The sequence below is a fragment of the Oryzias latipes genome, chromosome 2 (genome assembly GCF_053564925.1).
Source record: "Oryzias latipes strain Hd-rR chromosome 2, Olatipes_Hd-rR_3.1".
NCBI lineage: Eukaryota > Metazoa > Chordata > Actinopteri > Beloniformes > Adrianichthyidae > Oryzias > Oryzias latipes.
In genome coordinates, this window is record NC_136238.1 from 50,918,718 (window position 1) to 50,942,783 (window position 24,066).

The window sequence follows — 24,066 nt, forward strand, 5'->3', positions numbered from 1 at the left end:
TATATATATATATATATATATATATATATATATACACACTTCTGTTTTTGGTGACACGCAGGCCTGATATTGGAGTTCTGTTTAAACTTTTTATATATTTATTTTTTATTGCAAAACAGCAGCTGGTTCCGCTTGGAAGCGAGGAAGGTGATTGGGACAGGTAACTTGGCGTCCCAATAACCCTGGAAAGTGGTCTTGTTTCTTTGGTCCTTCAGGTTTTAGTAATGGAAGGACAGGTCCAGGATTTAACAGACCTGGTTTCACGGCTACAAGCTGAGAATGAGAGGCTGCGGCAGCAACAAGCGGCAGCTTCTGGCCCTAGTGCAGCACCTGCCATTGTGGCTGGGCCTTCGACCAATCCTCCCATAGTAGAGAGACTGTTGTATGTCCCTAGAGACAGAAAATGTCCCATGTTTAGAGGACGGACTGGTATTGGGCTTACGGAGTGGCTTGAGGAGGTGCAGGCTTGCATGAGGGCTCGCCATTTAAGTGTAGCCGATCAGGCGTTCTTTTTGTTTGATCACCTGGAGGGAGAGGCCCGCGATGAAATTAAATATCGCCCCAGTTCCGACAGGGAGGACCCGGCTAGGGTCATTGCAGTGCTACAGGAATTGTACGGCTGCACTGACTCTTATGTTGCCTTGCAGGAGGCATTTTTTTCTCGTCGGCAGCAGGAAGGTGAGACACTGCATGAATACTCCCTGGCTTTAATGAGCCTAATGGCCTCAGTTAAGGGAGCTGCACCTAGTGGTGTTCCGAATGCTGAGATTTTATTGCGGGATCAATTTGTGGAACATGTTTTTGACTGCGCCCTACGCCGTGAATTAAAGCAGTTTGTGCGCCGACGGCCCACCGCTACGTTGCTAGAGGTTAGGGGTGAGGCAATACAGTGGGAGCGGGAGGGTCTCCCTGGAGGCGTACGGAGTTGTAGTTACTTCTGTCCCTGGGTTCCAGTTTGGCGTTGGGGGTAGTTCCCAATCAGTCCCTCCGGTGTCTGAACTATCAGAGATAAAGGAGATGTTAAGGCTCCAACAAGAGCAGATCCTCCAGATGTCTCGGGACCTGTTGCGTCTGCAGAATCCTACCCGGACCAGCCGTCCCCCTCGTGGTTCCCTTATTTGTAGAAGGTGTCAACAACCTGGGCATTTTGCCAAGGATTGTGATGGCGTCCGGGTGGCTCCTTCGGCCTGCACAGTCTCGCCTACCCAAAGGTCCCGCCAGAGAAATAATTACATCCCACAGTCGGAAAACTAATGCCCGCCGAGTTGCAGAGCCACAGCTCGGAAGGGGAAGCTTCGGGCTCCAGCGGCGATTGCGATGGCCTTCTGGCCTCTTGTCCACATTTACAGGTGTTCATGGGGGGTCGACCCATCTCATGTTTGGTGGATACTGGGTCCATGGTATCCACGATCACTGAAAGCTTTTTCAAGCAGCAGTTTGAGCCATGGGGACAGGAGCGCCTTCGCTCCTGCCAGTGGTTACAACTGAGGGCGGCTAACGGGTTAGCTATTCCATATCTGGGCTACCTGGAGTTGGAAGTGGGACTGTGTGGCAAGTTATTGCAACAATGTGGTGTGCTGGTTGTAAAGGATATCCCTGGTGGAGGACCTATTCAGGCGCCAGGTGTCTTGGGTATGAACATCATCCGGCGCTGCTACCAAGAGCTCTTTGCCCAATATGGCAGTACACTCTTTGGACAATCTGAGGTGTCCACAGCCCCGGATGTAATTCTTGGGGCCCTGGAACGGTGCCACCAAGCTCAAGCTAACATAATCCTCACTGTTTACAATGCAAGGACACGTGGTCGAAGGGCTCGTTGGATTTCTGGTGGTGTCCTGGCTGTCGTTGCTGCCACCTGTTCAGAACAATGCACTGGTTCGGCAGTGTTGTTTGACCCATGTAGCTCAGGCTTCCCTGCTGGCCTTCAAGCAATCCCATCGCTGGTGAGGGTAGAACGGGGGACCGCGTATATCCCGGTCATCAACGTGGGGTCCACTGCTGTGAGACTTCATCCACGTACCCTTATGGGCACGCTGGCTCCAGCTGGCGTTGTGAGTTTGCCCAAGGAGGTCACTGAGGTACCTGTAGGAGCTGCCTTAGTGGCTGCCCATTCAGCATCTGCCCTGCCCCGGGCCCATTTGGAGTCAATAGATCTCTCTGCCTTGTCTGTGGAAGAGCAGGAGAAAATCACAGCCCTTCTGGAGAAATATGCAACTGTCTTTTCAATGCATGAAGGTAACCTGGGCTGCACGAGCCTAATCACCCACGAGATCCCCTTGGTGGATGAAACTCCTGTCCGGCAGCGCTACAGGCGCATTCCTCCGTCGGATTATGAGGCAGCAAAGGAGCATATAAACGATTTACTCCAGTCTCGGGTGATTCGGGAGAGCTGAAGCCCTTTTGCGTCCCCAATAGTGTTGATCCGCAAGAAGGATGGTGGTCTCCGCCTTTGTGTGGACTATCGGCAGTTGAATAGCAGAACTATGAAGGATGCTTTTCCACTTCCTAGAATCGAGGAATCTCTGGATGCTCTGTCAGGAGCTCATTGGTTCTCCACTTTGGATTTAGCCAGCGGTTACCATCAGGTTGCGGTGGCAGAGGCGGATCGCTCTAAGACTGCGTTCTGCACACCGTTTGGCCTTTTTGAGTGGAATCGCATGCCCTTCGGCCACTGCAACGCCCCCAGTACATTTCCGAGGCTGATGCAGCGAATGTTTGGTGAGCAGCAGGGTCAGTCCTTGCTTTTATACCTTGATGACATCGTGGTCTTTTCCTCTACAGTCGAACAGCATCTGGAGCGCTTGGAGCTCGTGCTTGAGAGACTGCAGCAGGAGGGGCTTAAGGTTAAGCTCACCAAATGTGCCTTTTTTCAGCGCCAGGTAAATTACCTGGGGCATGTGATTTCAAACCAGGGAGTCTCTACAGACCCGGGCAAGGTGGCAGCAGTGGTTAACTGGCCACCCCCTGCCACAGTGTTCCAGCTACGGTCGTTTATTGGCTTTGCCAGCTATTATTGACGTTTTGTGGAGGGATTTGCCAAGTTGGCTGCACCCCTGCACAGGTTGGTTGCAGAGCTGGAGGGTGCCAGGGTCTGTAAGAGGTCAGCCCATGGTGTAGGTGACCGCTGGACGGAGGAGTGTCAGCGCAGCTTTGAAGCTTTAAAAACTAAGCTGACAACAACACCAGTGCTGGCCTATGCAGACTTTTCTCGCCCCTTCATCCTCGAGGTTGATGCTAGCAACGAAGGCCTCGGAGCTGTTCTTTTACAAGAACAAGAGGGTAGGGTCAGGCCAATAGCCTATGCTAGTCAAGGCTTGCGGCCTACTGAGAGGAACCCATCCAATTACAGCTCCATGAGGTTAGAGTTTCTGGGACTGAAATGGGCTGTGGCTGAGAAATTCAGGGAGTACCTTCTGGGACAGAAATGCGTGGTTTACACAGACAACAATCCCCTCAGTTATCTGTCCACTGCTAAGCTTGGTGCCATGGAACAACGGTGGGCAGCTCAGCTGGCAGCGTTTGACCTTGAAATTAAGTACCGTTCAGGGTGCAGCAACAGAAAGCGGACGCTTTGTCTAGGCAGCACTTCCCAGACATGCAGGCCTGGAAGGATGGTCTTGCCGGCAGTAGCTCGCCCCAGTCGTTGCAGCAGGTGCAACAGACAGAGAATGTCAGTGTGACCCAAGCCACTATGGTCGCCGTGCCCCATCACAGCCCCTCAGACATGGCTTCACTCCAACGGGCTGATCCCGATCTGAAGCAAATTCTGCCTTTCTGGGAACGGCAGACTCGTCCAAACCCGGAGGAGCGTAAGCAGTTGTCTCCGCCCACACTAGCATTGCTCCGCTTAGAATAAAAACTGTTAAAACTTCAACAGGAGCATTTCCAAAATGTAAAGTCCAAAAATAAGACTGAAATTACAAAATGAAAGAAAGAAATTGACAACATTAATACACTGGCAGTACAGAAAAAAAAACTTGTTTTAATGAAACAAAAATATTATGAAGTAGGCGGCAAATCTTTAAATCTTCTATCTTATAAACTGAGAAAACAACAAGCAGAGAGAGCAATTTATAAAATAAAAAATCCTTCAAGTAAAAAAATTGAAACGGACCAGGAGAAAATTCAACAGTGTTTTCATGAATACTATAAAAATCTCTACTCAGAAAAAAACCTAAATAATAGTGACCAAATAGATGCATTTTTAAAACATTTAGATTTACCAACTCTAACAGCTGAGCAAAATGAAAAATTGCTTACAGCAATTACCAGTGAAGAAATTCAATTTGCAATCAGAAAACTAAAAAGTGGAAAAATGGCGGGAGCAGATGGGTTTAGTCCAGAATGGTATAAAACAATGGAAACTCGACTAATTCCAACCTTATTAAAAACATTTAATTGGGTGATGGAGAAGAAAATAACTCTATTGTCTTGGAATGAAGTAATAATCTCAATAATCCCCAAAGAGGGGAAGGACAGACTGGATTGTGCTGACTACTGGCCAGTTAGTGTTTTAAAACATCGACTACAAACTATTCACTTCTATAATATCAAGGAGATTGGAAACAATTCTCCCACTGCTGATACATAAGGACCAGACAGGATTCATTAGACAAAGACAGACACAGGACAGCATCAGGAAAGTACTAAATATAATTCATCAAGTTGTTCAACAAAAACAGGAGACACTAGTGATCAGCCTGGATGCCGAAAAGGCATTTGACTCGGTGAGGTGGACCTTTTTATACAAAGTACTCGACAAATCTGGCTTTCACAAATCAATCAGAATCAGAATCAGAAAAAGTTTTATTGCCAGGTTCAGTAGAGCGCACTTTACAAAACGAGGAATTTGACTTGGTGTATAGTGCAATTAAGAATAAGTTAAAAATTAAGTTCACAGAAACAACAACAACAGACAATAAACAGAGGAGAGAGGTGGATGCAGACTGTAGGAGCCATAAATGTGATTGTAGTTCACCTTACTGCCAGTAGGGAGATTCTGTATGTAAGGGAAGACGTCACAGTGTTTGTTAGGTGTTTTGGCCCAGAAGGGCAAAGGGTTTTGACCGCAGTACCGCACGAGCGTAAGAACGCAGGCTGGTCAATGTCACACGCAAGTATGTATGTAAAACGACAGCAAATAAATGGCAATGTATCGCCATACAAAATGGGAGTGGACATTTAATGACTGGAGCAAACAGATGCGCGTCAACCTCACCTGGGTCAAAACAATCTCAGTAGCTGAGTTGTAGGCTTAGCTCCTTCACAGACTATATACAGTAGAGTAGGGTGAAATAAAGTGGGAGCGCAGGTGGGCTGGGATGGTGGGGCCTGTAAGTGGCAGCGATAGACCTTTGGTGTGGGGGGGGTCAGCTGTGGGGAGTTGGGGTACTGTTCAGCAGGCTGACTGCAGTGGGGAAGAAGCTGTTCTTGTGGCGCGAGGTCCTGGTCCTGATGGACCGGAGCCTCTTTCCAGAGGGGAGGGGCCGAAAGAGATTATGTCCTGGATGAGAGGGGTTGGCTACAATCCTGGCTGCCCGCCTCCAGGTCCTGGAGATGTGCAGCTCCTGGAGAGACGGGAGGTGGCAGCCGATCACCTTCTCTGCTGAGTGGATGACGCGTTGCAGCTTGGCCTTGTCTCTGGCCGTGGCCGCAGCGAACCAGACTGTGATGGAGGACGTGAGGGTGGATTCGATGATGGCAGTGTAGAAGTCTACCAGCATCTTTTCAGGGAGGTGAAACTTCTTCAGCTGCCTCAGGAAGTACATCCTCTGCTGGACCTTCTTAGTGATGGAGCCACTTGAGGTCCTGGCTGATGATGGTTCCCAGGAAGCAGAAGGACTCCACAGAGGTCACCGGGGAGTCACAGAGGATGACAGGGGGGAGGGGGGCTGGGGCCTTCCTGAAGTCCACTGTCATCTCCACTGTCTTCAGAGCATTAAGCTCCAGGTTGTTAGCGCTGCACTATGACACCAGCCTGGCTATTTCACTCCTGTAGGCCGACTCATCTCCGTCAGAGATGAGGCCGATGAGTGTGGTGTCGTCAGCAAACTTCAGGAGTTTGACAGACAGGTGACCAGCTGTGCAGCTGTTTGTGTACAGGGAGAGTAACAGGGGTGAAAGGACACAGCCCTGGGGGGATCCGGTGCTTGTGGTCCGAGTATCTGAGACGAGCTTCCCCAGCCTCACATACTGCGGTCTGTCCGTCAGGAAGTCTGTGATCCACCTGCAGGTGGAGTCAGGCACATTCAGCTGGGAGAGTTTGTTATGGAGCAGGGATGGGACTATTGTGTTGAACGCGGAGCTGAAGTCAACAAACAGGATCCTGGTGTAGGATCCTGGAGAGTCCAGATGCTGGAGGATGAAGTTGAGGGCCGTGTTTACTGCATCGTCTACCGATCTGTTGGCTCTGTAGGCAAATTGCAGGGGGTCCAGGAGGGGGTCTGTGATGTCTTTGAGATAGGAGAGGATGAGGCGCTCAAAGGACTTTATAACTACAGAGGTCAGGGCAACGGGTCTGTAGTCATTCAGTCCTGTAATTCTGGTCTTTTTGGGGACAGGGATGATGACTGAGGATTTGAAGCAGGCTGGCACATGACAGGTCTCCAGTGAGGTGTTGAAGATGTCTGTGAACACTGGAGACAGCTGGTTGGCACAGTGCTTCAGGGTGGAGGGGGAGACAGAGTCCGGACCCGCAGCTTTGCCGGTGTTCAGCCGTTTAAAAAGTTTGTTTACATCTCCCTCTGTGATGGAGAGGGGGGAGTGGGGGGAGGGGGGCGCTGAGGTGTGAAGCTGTGTGGATGGGTCGGGAGTGGTTGTGGGGGGAAGGGTTGTTGCTGGACAATGGCTGGGGGGGAAGGTGATGGGGCTGCCTGCTGTCTGCTCCAAGCAGCAGTAGAATGTGTTCAGGTCGTTGGCCAGACGCAGGTCGTTCAGACAGTGGGGGGGGGCTCTGGGCTTGTAGTTGGTGATCGTCTTGAGCCCTTTCCAGACAGGGGCAGAGTCGTTGGCTGAGAATTGCTGTTCCATTCTCACACCATGGGCTGATTTAGCTTTCCTCACCTCCTTGCTAAATCTGTGCTTGGCCTCTTTGTATTTGTCTCAGTCCCCACTTCTGAATGCAGCTTCTTTCTCTGACCTCAGCTGTCTGAGCTTTGCTGTGAACCAGGGTTTGTCATTGTTGTAGCTCACCCTGGTGCGTGTTGGAATGACACTGTCCTCACAGAAGTTGATGTAGGACGTCACAGTGTCTGTGTACTCGTCCAAGCTGCTGGTGGCAGACCTGAAAACGTCCCAGTCTGTGCAGTCCAGACACTCCTGAAGTTCCCCCACAGCTTCGCTGCTCCTTTTCTTGCAGGTCCTCCCAGCCGGCTTGCAGAGCTTAGATTTCTGCTTGTAGGCTGGAATCAGATGCACCATGATGTGGTCCGACAGGCCCAGTGCAGCACGGGGAACGGCACGATAAGCACCGCTGATGGTGGTGTAGCAGCGGTCTAGTACCTTTCCCTCTCTGGTCGGACATTTAATGAACTGTTTATATTTGGGGAGTTCAGATGATAGGTTGGCTTTATTAAAGTCTCCCAGGACGATGACTAAGGCGTCTGGGTTTGTCCGTTCTACACTCAGAATCTCCTCAGCCAGCGCTCGCTGGGCAGCGCGCACGTCGCCCTGCGGTGGGATGTAAACAACGAGGAAGAATGAGGAGAACTCACGGGGGGGGGTAGAAAGGCTTACAGTTGATGGTGAAGGTCTCTAGGTCCGGAGAACAGAGTTGAGAAACTTTTGAAACATCGCTGCACCAGCCGCTGTTGATGTAGAAACATATTCCACCTCCTTTCGTTTTGCCGGAAAACTCCGCGCACCTGTCCGCTCGGTACAGCTGGAATCCCTGAAGCTGTAGAGCAGCGTCCGGTATGGAGTCGCACAGCCACGTCTCCGTAAAACACAAAACACAGGAAGTGGAAAAGTCTCTGTTTTTGTTGAGCAGCATGCTCAGTTCGTCCGTTTTAGTGCAAAGTGAGCGCATGTTGGAGAGGAATGTTCCGGGCAGCGCAGTGCGACATCCGCGCCGGCGGAGACGCACCAGCGCTCCTGAGCGCACGCCTCTCCTGCGGCGCTTCACCTTCTTACGTGCTTGCTGGGTCAAAATAACCAGTAAATCCACCTTAGAAGCGAGAAATGTTGGAAAAAGGTCCACGGGGGTTGTAGCTCTGATGTTCATGAGATCGTCCCTGGAGAAGGAGCCCCCAGAACTGAGGCAGGAGACCGAATTAAAACATAAAGTAAAACAAAGTAGAGCGCACCAAAACACAGAGGCAGCCGTCCGTGGCGCCATCTTGAAGAGCACAGATTGTCTCACAATGATTGAGACAATTTCAGGGTTATATAACAAACCAACGGCCAGGATAAAAATCAATGGAGACCTCACTGAGACGATAATCTTAGAGAGAGGAACGCGGCAGGGATGTAACATGTCTGCCCTTTTATTTGCTGTATACATTGAACCTCTTGGGCAGTGGATCAGGCAAAGAGCAGACATTAAAGGAGTAAAAGTTTCAGGAAAGGAACAAAAGCTTTCCTTATTCGCAGATGATCTACTATTAACTATATCTCAACCTACAAAAACTCTACCAATAATTATGGAACCCCTCAAAGAATTTGGGACTCTGTCAGGATATAAAATTAATGTAAACAAGACACAGGTTTTAACTTTAAACTATAAACCTCCTCGAAATGTTAAAGATGAGTACAAATGGGAATGGCAAGCAGACTTATTTAAATATTTAGGCATTGCTCTATACAAAGACTTTACAAAGATGTTTGAAGTGAACTATGGACCACTTAATACTAAACTACAGTCAGATCTACAAAGGTGGAATGCAATACCATTTTTAGACCTTCACTCACGGATTGACTCAATAAGAATGAATATATTACCACAAATGTTATACTTATTTCAATGTTTACCATTTCCCAAACCCCAAAAGCAGTTTGTAGAATGGGATAAGATGTTATCAAGATACATATGGAGAGGTAAAAAACCCAGAATTAAATATAAAACCTTACAATTAAAAACAGATCAGGGTGGCAGAAATCTTCCTTGTCTACAAGACTATTTCTGTGCTGCCCAGCTGAGGCCTCTTATCTGCATGTGCTCTCCAGTTTACACTGCAGGATGGAAAGATCTAGAGCTGAAAGCCTTTGATAAAATACCATTAAAAGCTTTATTAGCTGATATCAAGTTACAGAGGGAACTACCTTTACAGGATGACCCCTTACTGGATATGATGATTAAAACCTGGAATGACACAGTTAAGAAATGCAACTCGGTGGAAGATTCAAAAATTCTCAGATGGTGTGCGTACGACTCAGAGTTCACTTGATGGTAGATTTAAGTTATGGATTGCAAAAGGGTTAAGGGGAGCGTTTCAAACATATGATACCCTAAAAGAAAAACACGGGTTACATTCTGAAGATTTCTTCAGATATTTACAGGTCAGGCACTATTTCAATCAAAAAATTAAAATACCCACAGATGACCAGAAGTTTCCTAAAACTTTTGAAATGTTAATAAAAGCAATATGCCCTACGAAAATAATTTCAAAATTATACAATAGTATCTTGTCGCACCTAGGGGGGAACACATACTATGTAAAGGAAAAATGGGAGCGAGAAGGACAGCTCACTATTACAGAGGAGATTGGGAACATGTATGTCAAACAATGGGTCACAACAGGATCAAACATTTGGCTTGAATTCTGTTGGAAGAACATGATGAGGTTTTTTACTACACCCTTTCAGAAAAAATACCTAGGAAGTAGTAAATGTTGGAGGTGTGGTAATAATGGAGCCAATCACTTCCATATATTTTGGGACTGTGTGATTATCAAGAAGTATTGGTCTGACATACATGAACATCTGCAAAATGTGTTTTCTATTGTTTTCCCATTGTCCTGTGAAAGTCTGTTTTTGAGTAAAATTGATGGCCCTGACAATAAAAATAAGAAACTGCTCTACATTCTGCTGGCAGCCAGTACGAAAGCAATAACCAGAAAATGGCTCAAGCCTGAACAACCAACGACAGAGGACTGGATTGATATGGTACAAGGAATTTATATCATGGAAAGAATCTCACACTCATCACAAATAAGGCTGGATGTTTTTTACGCTACTTGGTCGATATGGACAGAATCTGTTAAGCCTGTAAGATCAGACTTCATCTGAAACTTCACTGAAATCATGTCATACCATTTATGTTTTGAAACTCCATGCTTCCTCACATGGTCCTTTTTTATTTACCGTAATTTCCGGACTACGAGCCGCTACTTTTTTCCTGCGCTTACAGCCCTGCGGCTTATTCAGTGACGTGGCTAATTTATGGATTTAATTAGCGGCCGCCATGTACGTACTTTCGAACTCAGTGAATAGTTTGTATTCTTTATCTAACACCAAGCACAAGACATTTATATTCAACATACCTCTAAGCAGCCAAACAGCATGGACTTGACTTCAGGTCTTAGACACTTCAGTCATGGTTCAACAAAACGAAACACGCATGCCCGGCCGCATCCCAGAATCCTTTGGCCATTAGACCCAACGTGCACGTGATCGCCGCTACAATATGATGAAGCTTTCAAGTTAAAAGCAATCGTTAAAAGCAGCGTGAAAAAATCCACCGTCACTAACGGGTTTGGAAAAGCCGGTTTGCTGCGTGACGGAGAGAACAGCGCATGGAGTGAATTTACACTCCATTTACGGTTTCTAAGGAAACCGTAAAAGCGGAATTTTGCTTTGAAAAACTCACAGCCTCCGTGTGAGCTGGAGACATCTTCTCCTGCTGATTGAGCTGCGGGGCCGATGGCAGTCTGAAGGCTCCCACACGTAACAACGCACCCGCCCCTCATACACAAAACGTACAGTATTAAGTCCGATTGCTTTGCACAGAAACGATTTGCTCCGTTCACCGGCGCAACAGGGACGAAGTGCTCCTCCTTGAAGCCGCCCTGGCCAGAGGTGTCGGAGTAGATAGGAAGGGGAGACAAGGAGCGCGCGGGGCGAGAGCGGAGCACAGAGGCGTCCGCGGAGTGCAGAGGCTTCTGAATTCTGACGCACGCGCCGCACTGAGGCGCGCGCTTTTCAGTCGCCGCTGCTTTATTTTACTAGCGTGTTTTTTAACCAGCCCTGTTACTCCCATAACGCTGCCGCGACACAAGCGGAAGGAGAGCTTTACCCGTTCACCCCTCCATGCACTGCTGATACCTGCTCATTCTTAAACACGTACAACAGAATGGCGAGCCGGGCGTTGGCCCCGCCTTTAGCCCCTAAGACTCATGGGAAATGGGGGATCGCGGATGTAAATTTCCTCATCATAACTGAGGGATGTAATGTTGATTATATGGTTACTGTTTGTAATTTTGTGTATGATACCTAGATTGTCAATAAGTAAAAAAAAAATGAAATAAAAACACCATAACTGAGGAACTTGTGAACAGAATAGAGGTCCATGCTGTTTGACAGATGTCGATACACTCAAATGCATGAGCCAGAGGCAAAGCTGGAACCACCCACAATGTGCTAATGAATTGCATTCACTCTGGGATGCTGGCCGTGATCTGTCAGGACGACAATATCGCCTAACACATGCGCGGCTTGTACTCTGCCGCGGCTTGTGTATGTATAAAACTAATTAAACACGTGAAAATGGGTGGGTGCGGCTTGTAATCGGGTGCACTTTGTAGTCCGGAATTTACGGTATTATTATTTTGTTTTTTATTTTTCCATTTACAAAAAAAACTGAGAAAGCATGAACATTGTAACCCGTCAAAACAATGTACATTTTATCCTGTGCTTTTTCAATAAAAAATAAATTTGAAAAAAAAAGAAAATGGAAACTTGTACTACTTCCCGACTGTTGAAGTAAGTCCTGATGATCAGTGTAAAGTGTGTCATGACAATCAAACTTGGCATGAGATCTTGGGTCATTGTAACTATGATGATATACAGAAGTTACAAGGTGTTGTAATAGGTATGGAAATCAAAGGGAGTTTAGGAAAAGTAGATCAGCTGTGTGAAGTGTGTACACAAGGGAAATGTACAGAAACCAGGAACAGAGAGCCATACGCAAAGGCCAAGCTTTAGAATTAGTCCATACTGATTAAACTGGTCCAATGCCCACACCAAGCATGGAAGAACACAAACATAAGCAATCTTTTACTGATGACTATTCAGGTACCATATTTGGAGATATTAGTCCAAGAGCGACACAGTGTCAGCTACTGAAAGATTTTTAGCCGATGTTATAGAATTGAATAGAATAGATACGCTTTATTTATCCCACAATGGGGAAATTCTCTTATCTTCTGCAGCAAAAAAGACATTCACTTTCCACAAATGCTAAATTACTGACTACTACACATGTGTGCAATAACCAGGTCTCTGTGCAATAACACACAATATCTACTATGCTGCGCTCATGGCAACTCAACTCATTCCATTCTATTTTTTTCATATGTATTTAATATTCAATTGTTTCTGTACATATTGTGCAGTTTTTGTTTAGAGATGTAAGTTACAGTGTTTTCGTTTTTTATTTTAGTCTATTTAATTTTTCTTCACCACTCCAAGGCTGCTGCAATTTCATTGTATAACCATGTACAATATGACAAAAGAATTCTGATTCTGACGATGCTAGCTAAGCTAACATCCATCATGTATAACCCCTCCCACCCCCTGCACCAAACTGTAGAGGCGCTACCAGCTCTTTCAGCACCAGACTGTTACCCCCACAGTGCAAGAAAGAGCTGCTGCAGGTCATTCCCCCCCACGGCCATCAGACTGTACAACACTGTGCTGCAGTGATGCACTATGTAGCAACGCTGTGTTCCTTTTCATTCATATATTCTTCTATGTATATACTTATTGTTCCAGTTGTTGTTTTTTGTTCTTTAACAGTTGCTTTTGCTGTGTATTTTTACTTATTTATTTTTATTTAAATTCACTATATCCTCTGTAAATACCACTTTTTTGCTGTTTGTATTTCTGTCAGAGTGAGAACCACACTGTGATGCAGGAGGACAGGATGCTCTCTATGGTTGATCAGTAGAAGGTTACCAGCAGCTCCTGGTTCACATTGTTCTTCCTGAGTCTTCTCAGGAAGAACAGGCATTGCAGAGCCTTCCTGCTGACAGCCATGGTGTTGTTAGACCATGTAAGTAGGGATGGGTACCAAGCCCCGGTATTGAACGAGCCCCGGGGCAACATTCTTCAGGACTGCAGTATCGTTGAGAACCGAGCTCCACAGTTCTGCTATCGGTACTGGAGAAGTCGCTTTTTTATGTCCCTCAAAATATAAACGTTATTTGCCATATTTAACAAGTCAGTCAATTAATTAATGATGATACTAATGTCGCTATTCTCGCTGAAGAGGACAGGTCTGCCTGACTTTTTGTGTGCACGGGGGGCGGGGCTGTTGTTTTTTTTTTTTTGTTTTTTTTTACTTGTCCTGTCCAACAGCTAGGCAGTCAGATGAGAGCTGAGGGCCTCTTGTGTTGGACATATTTTACTTTAACAAGAGGGGTTATTAATCTACAGACAAACCAAAGGTATGTCTGAGGGACGTTAGAGAGAGAGGGGGGGGGGGATAGGAGGGTGATTATAGGAGGGGAAGGGGGGTAAGACCATGAAGCAGCATAAAGCAACAAGTTTACTGGTTGTTTATCATTACGGTAAGGTTCAAATGTAGTACAAAAAGGGCGGGGCCTGTTCACACACACTCAAATATTATCAACACACCTGCTAGCTGCAAAAATGTCCACCTGTCGACATGTACACAAAACAGATAGTGTTCACAAACGCATACTTATGCCTTCAAACCAACTAGTGTGAAATATTTCAGTCATTCAATCATGCAAACTATTAGTGTAAGGGTGAGCTAACACCTGTGCTCAGGTGAGTGTTTATGTTCTTCTAAAATGGATGGTGGAACGTGAAAAGAAGGAGGGAGAGTGCTAAAAGTATGCAATCTTTAAGTTCAACCCATGGAATAAAAGCTGAAAGTCTGCACTTCAATGGAATCTGAGTTGTTTTATTTAAAAATCACTGTGGTAATGTTCAGAAACTAAATTAGAAAGAATGTGTCTCTGTCCAAATATTTATGGTCCTGACGGTACTTCTACCGTTCCTCTCCTCTATTCTTGATCATTATTCATCATTTAGTTCTCCATGCCTCTGTTTGGTGCAGTGATTCATGTATTGTCCCTCTGTCCCCTCCTGGGGGGTGGGAATGCTTCCAGATTCCAGTTGGCTCATCCGTGCTCCTGTGCCTGGCCGTGTACCTCGTCTCTGCTCCTACACCTGGCTGTGGATCATGTCTCCGGCTCGACTCGCGCCCACGACTGTCCCCTCAACTTCAACTGGATGAAGCTAATTTGCTGGACTTTAAGTGTGTAGTTGTAGTATTAGATAAGTTAATTCTTCTCTATGAGTTCTGGTAAATCGCCTGTCCGTCCTGGGGGAGGATCCCTCTTTCATGTGGACACCACTGAAGTTTCTTCATTTTTTACGGAATCGTTTTTTTTTTTAGGAGTTTTTCCTCACCGCAAAGGGGGGTCTAAGGGCAGGGATGCCAGTATAGTTTTGTCTGTTTCGTTTAGTTCAGTTTAGAATTTTCCTATTGAATTATATGTATTCATTATCCTTTTGATTTTATGTTTTACCCTACTATTATCCGCACAAAGCCCATCGAGACGACTGTTGTTGTGAATTTGGGCTTTACAAATAAAAGTGAATTGAATAGAATTGAATAGATTTTGAGCAGACCGACCGTGAAGTCAAAATGTCACAGGGAATCTGTTTGGGAAACAGTAAAGAGTGGCAAGATAACTTTAGAATATTGCCCTACAGAGCAAATGGTAGCTGATGTAATGACTAAACAGGCCACCAAGTCCAAACTGAAGAGGTTTTCTCAAGACTTGTTTGGCACCTAAACATGTCAAAGTTCTTTAAGACGTTTTCCAAGAAAAGAGGAAACTGTTTTACGTTTATGGTGAATTTAAAGAGTTACGAGCGAGTGAGAGTGTTGAGTAAAATGGTGTGAATGTGTGTGTGACTGTAAAGCGATTTGGGCCTTGAAGAAGGTAGAAAAGCGCTATAAAAGTATACGCCATTTACACTGGTGGCGGCTCCGCTGGCGAACACTGGCGCCAACCTCCCACCAGAGGCAAGGTCGAGCCTGCAATGTGTCGACCATCCTACCGCTGCACCACGGCCTCCCCAAGTGTTGAATGTTTTCAACACTTGTGCACCCCACGGCCTACCGCTTGGGGCCGTTGGATTTATCTGCGCTTTTTCAGACGCTCAAAGCACTTATAGCAATGACTAATTTCCCATCGGATATTGTTGTATCTGTGTATCGAGGGTTGATGACATCACTCACTGAATGAATGAACTCTGATGTACGAGTGAGACATGCTTGTTCCATGCTCAATGGTTAATAAATATGCCTAGAGCAGACGAGTCCTTAAGCAAAAGACTGAAACCCCCCACTGATCCTGGTGGTTTTAGGATGGTAGTAGTGTTGAATGTGTGTATTTATGGATACCGTGACTGTAAAGCGCTTTGGGTCTTCTAAGAGGGTAGTAAAACATTAGACAAGTATGTACCATTTACCATTTCTGTAGTGCATTCACTGAGGAATAGTGAGTGAATTCCAACACAGTTCAAGTCTTGACAAAAGGAGTGAATGACGGGCTTAGAACCAATCAGTGTCTCTGCCTAGTGTCTTCACTGTAACTCTGTAACATAGGACATATGAAAAAAAAACAGAATCCCAACAGCCGAGCTGCACCAACTCCCAAATGTGACGTCTAAGTTTTGTGTGAAGTCTCAAATTTGAGGCTGATATCAAATCAAAAGTTAATGCTGAGTGGAGAAAAGAGTGATTCAACTTTGATTCAATAAATCTTTGACTTGAGTCCTCATCTCTGATAGAAATAAAGAAGATGGGAAAAAACATTCAAACATGAGATGATCTTCCACAGTGAATGGACTAAAGGTCTTTCTACAGTTTAGTGTCAACACAACATTGTCATCATATTGATCTGAACACAACTGAAACATGGAGTCTGACCTCAGAGTCTGCAGTCTGCAGTCTGGACTCTCCAGAAAACCACACAGATGAAGAACTCCTGAATCCTGCAGGTTCTGGTTCCCGCTCAGGTCCAGTTCTGTCAGATTAGACGGGTTTTTCTTCAGAGCTGAGACCAGAACTTCACAGCTGTTCTTTGACAAACTGCATCTTTCCAACCTGCAATCAGACAGAAAAGTGTGTTCAGGAGCCGTGATGCAGCTGGAGGTCCAGGAACTAGAGTTTGACCTGATTTACGAGATCCTGATTGAAATAGATCAGTTTCTATCAATCATCAGAACAATCAACCCAATTGATGAAGAAAATCTGAACCAATCATCAGTTTGTTTCTCTTAAATCTATTTTTGATCAGTAAAAATGTATTTTCTAAACCTGAACTGACTTCTTCGATAGAGCTGTTTCTCTGCAGAAACTCAAAAACGTTCACAAGAAAAGAATGAAGCAGAGAGAAACTTTCCTTTCTCTCATCCTGACTGGAAAAAACAGGTTGTGAAGTATAACAGCTGAAAAAGTCTTTAGTTCTCCTCTGACAGCATTTCCGGACATCTCTAAACTGTAGAGGGGCCTTGAAAAATATGAGGATCCACGGGGCCCAAAATGTCTGAATGTGGCCCTGAAGAGGAGCTGCTGATGGTTCTGCTGCTAGTCTAAGGGTTTCAGTTGGTTTAGTTCTGGAGCTTCAAAAGAACCTGTGTGTGCACATACGCAGGTCCAAATCAGTGACTTGTTGTTTTGTCGTCATCTTATACCTCATAAAGTAACTGAATACTCAATGTGAAAGAATCGTTGAAAATCAATTTTAAAATTTGATTGGTGGAAACTGTCAATTATTTTAAATATTCCAGACTGGAGTTTTGAAAGTTTTATTTCATTATTTTGATCATGTTTTAAATATACTGTTTGTCTAAACCTTCTTCCTTTGGCCAGGTAGCTCCGCCCCCCAGCCTTGAACTTAAATTACATGCAGAGGTTCGTCACTCTAACCCAGCAAAAATTTAGTGTCTGTTTAAGCACCTAAGCTAGGAGCTAACCTAAAGACTATGTGAAATGAAAGACCTGGTTCTGATCCAGGCTCGGTTCTGAATGGTCACCAGAACCAGGTCTGTGGTAAAGACCTGTCAGTCTGCTGCAGTTTGACCTCCTCGTATCTCTTCATAAGGAGCTGCTGCTCTGTGGGTCAGAAATCTGCTGCAACTGTTTGTCCATTGAAATCTGCAGTTCTGGGATTGATTCATGTTTTCCTTCAAAGAACACAGAGAACATGAACTTCTCCCAGGTGTGAACACCTGGATGGACTGAGGTTCTGCTGTTTAGTCTAGGAAAACAGTTAGTTTAGGAAAACATTTGTAACCATTAGATAAGGAAAAAACAGGACTTTTAACTCAAGCAGAATGTGGTTTTCTTTTACTTCTATACAACAGTCCTCTGCTGTTTCCTGTTTTTCTCCTAAAAAATAGAAAACCAGACAGAACGTGTTGTAAAGAATCCACATCTGAATGAAACCTGACCTGAGAGTCTCCAGTTTACAGTCTGGACTCTCCAGTCCAACAGACAGCAGCTTCACTCCTGAATCCTGCAGATTGTTGTTACTCAGGTCCAGAAGTCTGAGTCTGGAGGACTGAGAGCTGAGAACTGAGGACAGAGCTGCACAGCTTCTCTCTGACAGATTACAGTCTCTCAGTCTGAAGAAAACAAAGACAGACAGCAGTTATTGAATCTTTCATGTTTCCTGAAGGTGATTTTCCTGAGAGTTCTTACAGAGCTTTTTTGGAGACTTCAATCACTGGCAGCAGCCTTGGAAGATTCTTCTCTGAAGCAGAGTATTTCTGCAGGTCAAACTCTTCCAAATCTTCTGATGACAGTAAGATGAAGACCAGAGCGGACAACTGAGCAGGAGACAGTTTATGTGTGTAGAGACGTCCTGACCTCAGGAACTGTTGGATCTCCTCCACTAGAGAAGCATCATTCAGTTCATTCAGACAGTGGAACAGGTTGATGCTTCTCTCTGCAGACAGATCCTCACTGATCTTCTCCTTGATGAACTGGACTGTTTCCTGATTGGTCTGTGAGCTACTTCCTGTCTGAGTCAGCAGACCTCGTAGGAGACTCTGATTGGTCTGCAGTGAAAGACCCAGGAGGAAGCGGAGGAACAAGTCCAGGTGTCCGTTTGGACTCTGTAAGGCCTTCTCCACAGCACTCTGGTAGAACTGGACTGGACTGCTCTGTTCAGGCTGAGAGATCTGTGATTTTTTCTCCTCCATGAGGTTGAGTTTGGAGGTGATGAAGGTCAGGTGGACATGAAGAGCAGCCAGAAACTCCTGAACACTCAGATGGATGAAGCAGAAGACCTTGTCCTGGTACAGGCCTCTCTCCTCTCTAAAGACCTGTGTGAACACTCCTGAGTACACTGAGGCTGCTCTGATATCGATGCCACACTCTGTCAGGTCGGATTCATAGAAGATCAGGTTTCCTTTCTGCAGCTGCTCAAAAGCCAGTTTTCCCAGAGACTCCATCATCTTCCTGCTCTCTGGACTCCAGTGAGGATCTGTCTCAGCTCCTCCATCATACTTGACCTTCTTGACTTTGGCCTGAACCACCAGGAAGTGGATGTACATCTCAGTCAGGCTCTTGGGCAGCTCTCCTCCCTCTCTGCTCTTCAGCAGATCCTCCAGAACTGTAGCAGTGATCCAGCAGAAGACTGGGATGTGGCACATGATGTGGAGGCTTCTGGAACTCTGGATGTGGGAGATGATCCTGCTGGCCTGCTCTTCATCTCTGAACCTCTTCCTGAAGTACTCCTCCTTCTGAGGATCATTGAACCCTCTGACCTCTGTCACCATGTCAACACACTCAGCAGGGATCTGATTGGCTGCTGCAGGTCGTGTGGTTATCCAGAGGAGAGCAGAGGGAAGCAGGTTCCCCCTGATGAGGTTTGTCAGCAGATCAGCCACTGAGGTGGACTTTCTAGGGTCCTTCAGGATCCGAGTCTTGTGGAAGTCCAGAGGAAGTCGACTCTCATCCAGACCATCAAAGATGAAGAGGACCTGGAAGTCTTCAAAGCTGCAGATTCCTGCTTGTTTGGTTTCAGGGAAGAAGTGATGAACAAGTTCCACCAAGCTGAACTTCTCCTCTTTCAGCACATTCAGCTCTCTGAAAGTGAATGGAAATGTGAAGTGGAGGTTCTGGTGGGCTTTGCCTTCAGCCCAGTCCAGAGTGAACTTCTGTGTTAAGACTGTTTTCCCGATGCCAGCCACTCCCTTAGTCATCAGGGTTCTGATTGGTTCTGGTCTTCCAGCTGGGAGTTGGAAGAGCTCTTCTTGTCTGATGCTTGTTTCTGCTCTGTCTGCTTTCCTGGATGCTGCTTCAATCTGTCTGACCTCATGTTCTTCATTCAGCTCTCCTCTTCCTCCCTCTGTGATGAAGAGCTCTGTGTAGATCTCATTCAGAAGGGTTGGGCTTCCTGCTTTAGCCATCCCCTCAAACACACACTGGAACTTCTTCTTCAGACCAGATTGGACTTCATGTCGACAAACTGCAGCAGCAGATCCTGAATGAAAACAACAAACAGTAAATCAACTCTCTGCAGGCCTGAATGATGAGGGTTTGAATCCCTGTGGTTCCATGTGTGGCTGCTCCCTGGACAGTACCAAAACTCCCTCCACTACCAACAATGTGGACTGATCTTGTGTGGATTATACTCGCCTGGACTATCCTGTCGCTTGTCCAGCTATTTTCGACAGCACTGCTCCAACACTCCAACACAGAACTTGTTAAGCTACTGAACCCTCCACCTGGGCCATTGAGTCAGAACTTCCGTTATGACAACACCAACCCAATCAAATCTCTCTGGTCCTCTGCTCACTTTCTACCAAATAACTCCGGTCGCCATGCTGACCACAGCATCCTAGCCTGCCTAGCTCACTCGACTAAAAACACAGCTAACAACATCCCCTGTGTGACCGTCAACATTCACTCCCTCACAACCTAGGGGGACCTTTTCCAAGATCTCTTCAGTAATCATGAGTTGGATTTCATGTTTTTGACTGAAACATAGCAACAACTGATTTTACTCCACTCAATAAATCTACTCCACTGAGGGTTTTTTTTATAGCGCCTGTGACTGCTCGTGTTCCAACTATTATTGCCACCATTTATCACCCATCTGAACCTAATAAGGAGTTTATCTCTAAATTTTCTGACTTTTTGACACACCTCTCCTCACTCTCAACAGTTATAATACTTATGAGTGTTTTTAATATCCACATGGACAGAACCAATATTTTAATTAGCAAAGATTTTATATCCTGCTTGGACAGTTTTGGTTTTCATCAACACATCACACTTTCCACACGAAGGAACATATCTTTGACCTTGTCTGCTGCTCAGGGTTTCTTCCAGATGCCTGCAAAGCAGATCCTCTTCCGCTTTCAGACCACTCTCTAGTAACATTCACTGTAAATATTTCATCTGCTGGATTAATCCCTCTACACAGCATTACCTACCATAAAATCAACAATATAAACCTGGATCAACTCTCCTCTCAAATCAATAACCTGACCAGTATTAACAATCTTCATACTCCTGATGCACTTGTTTCACTTTATAACAACAACCACTGCAGCATCCTGGATATCCATGATCCACTCAAAACCAGAATGTCCTTCTTTACTCTCACTGCTCCCCCGTTCACCCCCACCCTCAGACACCTAAAGCTAAAGGACGTGGACCGGAAAGACTGTACAAAAAAACTGGTCTTTCTATTCACAAGGACATGTACATCAGCCACCTTTCCCTCTACAAAGACTCTTTTTCTAAAGCCAAGTCAGCATACTACTCTGCTTTAATAAACTCAAGTGAAGGCCCTCTTTTCTAAAATTGCACAACCTGTGAACCTACTACCACCTCACCTCTACACCTCTGACTTCTGTGACACCCTAGCTTCCTTTACTTCAAAAATAGGGAAGATCCACCAGGAACCACCAGGCTCCAATCCAGCTCCCTCATTCCTGTTGGACCCTCTTCACTTATTCTTAACATGTACTCAACCATCAGTGAATGAAATCGATGAGCTAATTCAAAATTTGAAATTCTCTACCAGTCAACTTGATCCACTTCCTACAGTTCTGGTCAAAGCTACTCTTCATCACCAACGTCATTCAGTCCTCACTCACCACTGGAATTCAAAAATGTCTCTATCACCATCTATACTTTTCCATTCATCTCCAAAATCCTTGAAAAAAAACGTTGCAGAACAACTTTGAATGAATCTCTCTCAGAATAACCTTTATTTTACAATGCCAGTCTGGCTTCCGTCCCCTTCAACGTACAGAAACGGCTCTCCTCAAAATCTCCAATGACCTCCTCTTCGCTGCTGACTCCGGCCTACTGTCCATCCTCCTCCTACTCAATTTGAGCTCAGCCTTCGATACCATCTCTCACACCATCCTCCTAGACAGACTGTCCACCACAGGTGTCACAAACATACCTCTCAACTGGTTCCACTCTTACCTCATTGGTCGCACCCAATTTATTCAAGTAAAAGCTTTCACTTCCCACACAGCTCCTTTCAATACAGGTGTGCCCCAAGGCTCCGTCCTGGCACCCCTGTTATTTATCATTTACCTTCTCCCTCTTGGTCAAATTTCCGTAAATACAAGATTCACTTCCATTGTTATGCTGACGACACTCAGCTCTACATCTCCACCAAGCCAAATTCCTCTCTTCCTCCCACTTCCCTCACCGACTGCACCTCCTCCTTGTCCTTCTCCCAAAGTCTCTCCAACACGTCCCGCCTTTCACCCCCCCCCCCACACACACACACACACCTGCCACATCCTCCCCATTGTTTACTCAAATCCCGTCCAGCTCCTGCCCTTCCTGGCCCATCAGCCAAATTACCAATTACCCTCTACTTGACCTCTCATGCGTGCATCTAGAGGTGCTATCTCCCTGGGCTAGGATGAAATGAGCCCCCAGTGTCCCAGGACTCACGTCACGGTGAAGGTTACATCAAACTGGGGCCCTGTGATGGACAGCTTTCTACTGATGCTACACCTGTTGTGACACCAATGCTAAGCAAAAGGGGAGTTAGACTGCCCAATCAAAGAATCAAGTACACATCCCCTGAAAAAAGACTGTGACCAGTCCCACTGAAACTAATCTCAAACTTGCTACACTCAATGTCAGATCTTTATGTAACAAATCATTTTTTATCAATAATTTTACCTCTTTTTATAATCTTGATTTTATGTTATTAACTGAAACCTGGCTTGACAAAAACACAGGAAACATAGTTCTAGTTGAATCAACTCCCCCCAAATACAAATCTGAATTTGAAATACGAGAAAATAAAAAGGGTGAAAGCGTTTCTGCTGTTTAGAGATAATATTTTAACCCACAGATTATCATTGGGTGCATTTTCATCATTTGAGTATGTGTCCTTTAAAATAGAGTTAAAACAGACTATTTCCTTACTCTACATAGTTATGTACAAACCTCCTGATCACAGCCAAAGGTTCATTGATGATTTCAGTGAAATGCCCTCAGTTGTGTGCACAAACTTCAAGGGTTTAGTCATTACAGATGATTTTAACGTTCACATGGATATCAATGACAGAAATGTAAAAGAGCTCAACGCTGTGGTTGTGTCTCAGACTGCATGGCCTTGAATTGTGGTGTGCCCCAGGGATCGATCCTGGGACCCCTTTTGTTCAACCAGACAAGACAAGACTGAAGTCATTGTCTTTGGTCCACAGAAGCAAAGAGAAAGTCTCAGCAGCTACCTTCATTCTCTGTCTCTTAAACCCTCAAATCAAGTCAGAAATCTAGGGTTAATCATGGACTCTGACCTGAACTTTAACAGCCATATCAAGTCAGTAACATCAGCGGCATTTTACCACCTGAAAAACATTGCCAAAATCAAAAACATAGTGTCAAAGCCAGACCTGGAGATACTTATTCATGCATTTGTCTCCAGTAGGTTAGACTACTGTAACAGCCTGCTCACCGGCCTCTCCAAACGAGCTGTAAAACAGCTTCAGTACATCCAGAATGCTGCTGCTCGAGTCCTGACCAGAACCAGGAAGTATGATCACATCAGGTCTCTGCACTGGTATCCTATAGCTCAAAGAAACGACTTGTTTCCAAGTCTCTCCATGGCCTTGCACCGAAGTACATCTCTGACATGTTAGCACCATATGAACCATCGGGGACTCTGAGGACCTCAGGGGCCGGCCTCCTGCGGGGGCCCAGAGTCAGGACAAAACAAGGGCAATCAGCGTTTCAGTCTTATCCAGCTAAAAGCTGGGACCGTCTCCCTGAGGCTGTGATACCGGGCTCTGAAGTGTTAAGTTTAAATCCAGACTCACCTCTTAACACCTCTGTTCATGTTTTTTCCTTTCTATCTTTTAAAGTCAATTGTATAATAATTATGTGAAGCACTTTGAATTACTTTCTGTACAATTTGTGCCATACAAATAAACTTGCCTTGCCTTGACTGCCGTCTTGAAGTTAAGTCCTGGTTTACTGCTAATTTCCTAAAACTAAACAATGATAAAACTGAACTTCTCCTGATCGGCACTAAATCCGTTATAAACAGCATCCAGAACTTTTCCATTCCCCTTGTCCCCCTCCCCTCAGGTTCAGAGTCTGGGTGTCATCCTGGACAGCACCCTCTCCTTCACTTCACACATCAATAGCATCACATGGTCTGCCTGTTTCCCCCTTCAGCTCCATTGGCTACCAATCACACACCGGATTACATACAAAATACTTCTGACTTTTAAATCCATCCACCTTGCCCCCTCACATCTATCAGATCTTGTTCATGTGGCCACACCCACCCGTACCCTCAGATCCTCCTCCTCCCTTCATCTGGATGTCCCCACTGATCGCCTCGTCACTATGGGGGGGCAGAGCTTTCA

General features: G+C 45.6%; 1 protein-coding gene and 1 long non-coding RNA gene across 4 annotated transcripts in view; one reads left to right on the forward strand and one right to left on the reverse strand.

Annotated features, from left to right (window-relative positions):
- LOC144989566 (uncharacterized) overlaps positions 1 to 24,066 on the forward strand; it is a 368,718-nt gene that overhangs the window by 326,442 nt on the left and 18,210 nt on the right. The gene's annotated exons all lie outside the window — the stretch shown is intronic.
- The window catches only part of LOC144988945 (NACHT, LRR and PYD domains-containing protein 12-like), a 192,959-nt gene that overhangs the window by 161,983 nt on the left and 6,910 nt on the right, over positions 1 to 24,066 (reverse strand). For all 3 annotated transcript variants that reach the window (XM_078940351.1, XM_078940346.1, XM_078940354.1), the window contains exons 6-8: positions 17,903 to 19,691; positions 17,653 to 17,826; positions 16,127 to 16,303 (exon numbers count right to left, since the gene is read on the reverse strand). In XM_078940351.1, coding sequence (XP_078796477.1) covers positions 16,127 to 16,303; positions 17,653 to 17,826; positions 17,903 to 19,691 — 2,140 coding nt within the window. The remainder of the gene's footprint in view (positions 1 to 16,126; positions 16,304 to 17,652; positions 17,827 to 17,902; positions 19,692 to 24,066) is intronic.